The 3097-nt window shown below is 38.4% G+C and overlaps 1 protein-coding gene across 1 annotated transcript; it reads left to right on the top strand.

The window, feature by feature from the left end:
* Window positions 1049-3097, top strand: LOC107629415 (crocetin glucosyltransferase, chloroplastic-like). The gene is made up of 2 exons (XM_016332203.2): window positions 1049-2256; window positions 2472-3097. The coding sequence occupies exons 1-2, from the start codon at window positions 1212-1214 to the stop codon at window positions 2885-2887; spliced, it is 1461 nt and encodes a 486-aa protein (XP_016187689.1). The 5' UTR covers window positions 1049-1211; the 3' UTR covers window positions 2888-3097.

Raw genomic sequence — 3097 nt, 5'->3', positions numbered from 1 at the left:
ATAAATTACTAATTAATTTTAGTAATTAATTTTAATATACGAATAACATTTTTATTTAGTTTTACATGGCTTAGTGAGATTAGCTCAATTAATTAAGTTAAAAAGTTTAATCTTTTTTCTTTTTCTAGATCGTGTATTCAAATTCCATTGTACATGAGAAAAAATGTTTGTGTTAAATAAAGTAAGAGAAGTGGTAGCGGCAGCATAATTTGTGATGTTTAATCATTAATTAATCATCATTAATATTTTTAAGAGATTATTTTTTCGTGCAACCATTATTAAATATTACTTCAGAGCAATATGATCTTATGGAATTCGATATAAATATTTAGCCTGCCTTATATATAGTTACGTTCACACAAGAGTCACATTGTTATTCTCTTGTGTGCATGTGAAGTATTATCTAAAAGTTTAACCTTGCAAGCTTTGTAATCTGATGTCTCTAACGCAGTGTAGGTAGGAAGGAAACCATTTTAATAAATATATTAAAAATATTTTTTTAAAGATATTTATATGTGTTATGTTATTATTGGACATTTTTATTAAATTGATTAATAATTTATTTTTTAATAAACTAGAATAAAATCGATTTATTATAGCAACGATAATAAACCCAATTGTCTGCATTATAATTATTAAACCCGATTTGATCCGATCGAATTACACAATCTAAATCGAATATCTTTAAATTTTTTGATAAAAAGACAAATATATCTCTAACTTTTTGTTTTGTAGACATTTAAATTTTTAAAAATTTAAAAATACAACTAGATTTTTGAAAAAAAAAGAATTTATTAATATTGTTATAAAAAAATCGATTTTATTCTAATTTGCTAAAAATTTTAAAAATAATCAGTTCATTAATGCCTCAAATAATAATGTAACAGATAAGCGTCTTTATAAAAAGACGTTTTACGCGTCTTTATATAAAAATATCCACTATATTTTTAATAATATAAAATTAATCATTTTCCTTTTAATAATTAAGTCCGCCTAAACTTTCTCATACTGTAATGTTGTAGTCACCAAAAAATACTGTAATGTTGTGAATTTTAGCACCACCAAATTGTTCAAACCCCTATGTATATATATTGTTTCAACTTGTCTCATTACTCATTCATTAGTCCAGATAAGGTGCATTGCACGCTATACTTATTTCACACGGAGATTATAGTTTTAGTTACCGCTCCGCCACTGTCACCACCGCCATCATGCACCACCACCACTTCCTCCTCATCACATACCCCGCACAGGGCCACATAAACCCTTCCCTCCAGTTAGCAAAGCGGCTCATTAATTTAGGCGCACGCGTCACTGTTTCCACCACCGTCCACGTGCACCGCCGCATGTCCGACAAACCCTCCATCCCCGGCCTCTCCTTCGCCCCCTTCTCCGACGGCTACGACGACGGTTTCACCCCCTCCGATGACTCCAACTACGACCACTACGCCGCTGAGTACAAGCGCCGCGGAACCGAGTTCGTCACCGATCTCATAAACTCCGCCGCCGAAGAAGGCCAGCACCCTTTCAGTTGTGTAGTCTACACCTTCCTACAAAACTGGGTGGCAGAGGTGGCGCGTGCGTTTCACCTTCCTGCGGTTGTCCTCTGGACTCAACCAGCGGTGCTCTTGGACATCCACTACTTCTACTTTCACGGCTACCGTGACTACGTCAACGAGAAAATTACCCAAGAGCCTTCGTCGTGTTCCTTGGAGCTTCCAGGGTTGCCGCCGTTGCAACCCTCACGTGACCTACCTTCATTTTACTTGGAATCGAATAGTTCGACTAAGTTTCGGAACTCTTTCATTGTTTCACGCATTGAAAAACAGTTTCGAGATCTTGACAAAGAAGTCAAACCAAGAATATTAGCCAACACCGTTGAAGCGTTGGAACCTGATGCCCTGAGGGCCGTTGATGATAAGTTGGACGTGATACCAATCGGGCCGTTGATTCCTTCGGCGTTCTTGGACGATGATAAAGATGGAGGTGGTGATAGTTCGTATGGCGGTAATATCTTCAAACGATCAGATGATTACGTAGAGTGGTTGGATTCGCAGGCAGAGAAATCGGTGGTTTATGTGTCGTTTGGTAGCTTCTGTGTGTTGGCGAAGAAGCAGATGGAGGAAATGGCGCGTGCGTTGTTGGATTTAGGACATCCATTCTTGTGGGTTATTAGGGAGAAAGTAAAGAAAGAGAAAGAGAGAGAGGAAGAGGAAGAGGAAGAATTAAGCTGCAGAGAGGAATTAGAAGCGAGGGGTGAAAGAGCCTAGCAGCGGAAACGACACAAATGTCCAACACAAAAACAATATGGAAGCACTCACAACACAATATGGCAGCAACAATGAAGAACAAGATGATAAGAACATGCAGTTTAAATTTCAAGCCGATCCAACGGTGAACAACTGAGAAACTGATATTTGAAATTTACTGCTTTGGGCAAAAACGGGAATTTTGTTTTTCCCCTTCTAGGGGGAAGATAGTGGAGTGGTGCTCGCAGGTGGAGGTTTTGTCGCATGGCTCATTGGGATGTTTTGTGACACACTGTGGTTGGAATTCGACGATGGAAAGCTTAGCATCTGGGGTACCAATGGTGGCGTTTCCACAATGGTTGGACCAGAATACGAATGCGAAGCTAGTAGAAGATGTGTGGAAGACAGGAGTGAGGGTGGATCGTAAGGAAGAGAAGGAAGAAGGGGTGGTGGAAGCTGGTGAAATAAAGAGGTGTTTGGATATGGTAATGGGAAGTGGAGAGAAAGCGAAGGAACTGAGAGAGAATGCAGACAAGTGGAAGAGGTTGGCGAGGGAAGCTGTGAAGGAAGGTGGCTCTTCGGACAACAATCTCAAGACTTTTCTTCATCACGTGCATGACTTAATGCCCCAAAGTTGAGGTCAATCCTTATATCAGATTTTTCTTCTCATTCTTGACTCTTTCCTTTCTTTTAATAGTCTTATAATAAGTCAAAACCTGCTATTTTTTCCCTCGATTCATCACGTAATATTTGTCCAAACATGGCTTGTGTTTATGATGTTTTGTTCTTTTTCTTTGTTTTACCGTCATGGGTTTCTTTGCCAATTGGAAATCAATAAGAAATTATAG

This window comes from Arachis ipaensis, chromosome B03 (assembly GCF_000816755.2).
Source record: "Arachis ipaensis cultivar K30076 chromosome B03, Araip1.1, whole genome shotgun sequence".
Taxonomy (NCBI): Eukaryota; Viridiplantae; Streptophyta; class Magnoliopsida; order Fabales; family Fabaceae; genus Arachis; species Arachis ipaensis.
Note: the sequence above shows the minus strand (reverse complement) of the source record. Positions and strands in the feature narration are given on the sequence as shown.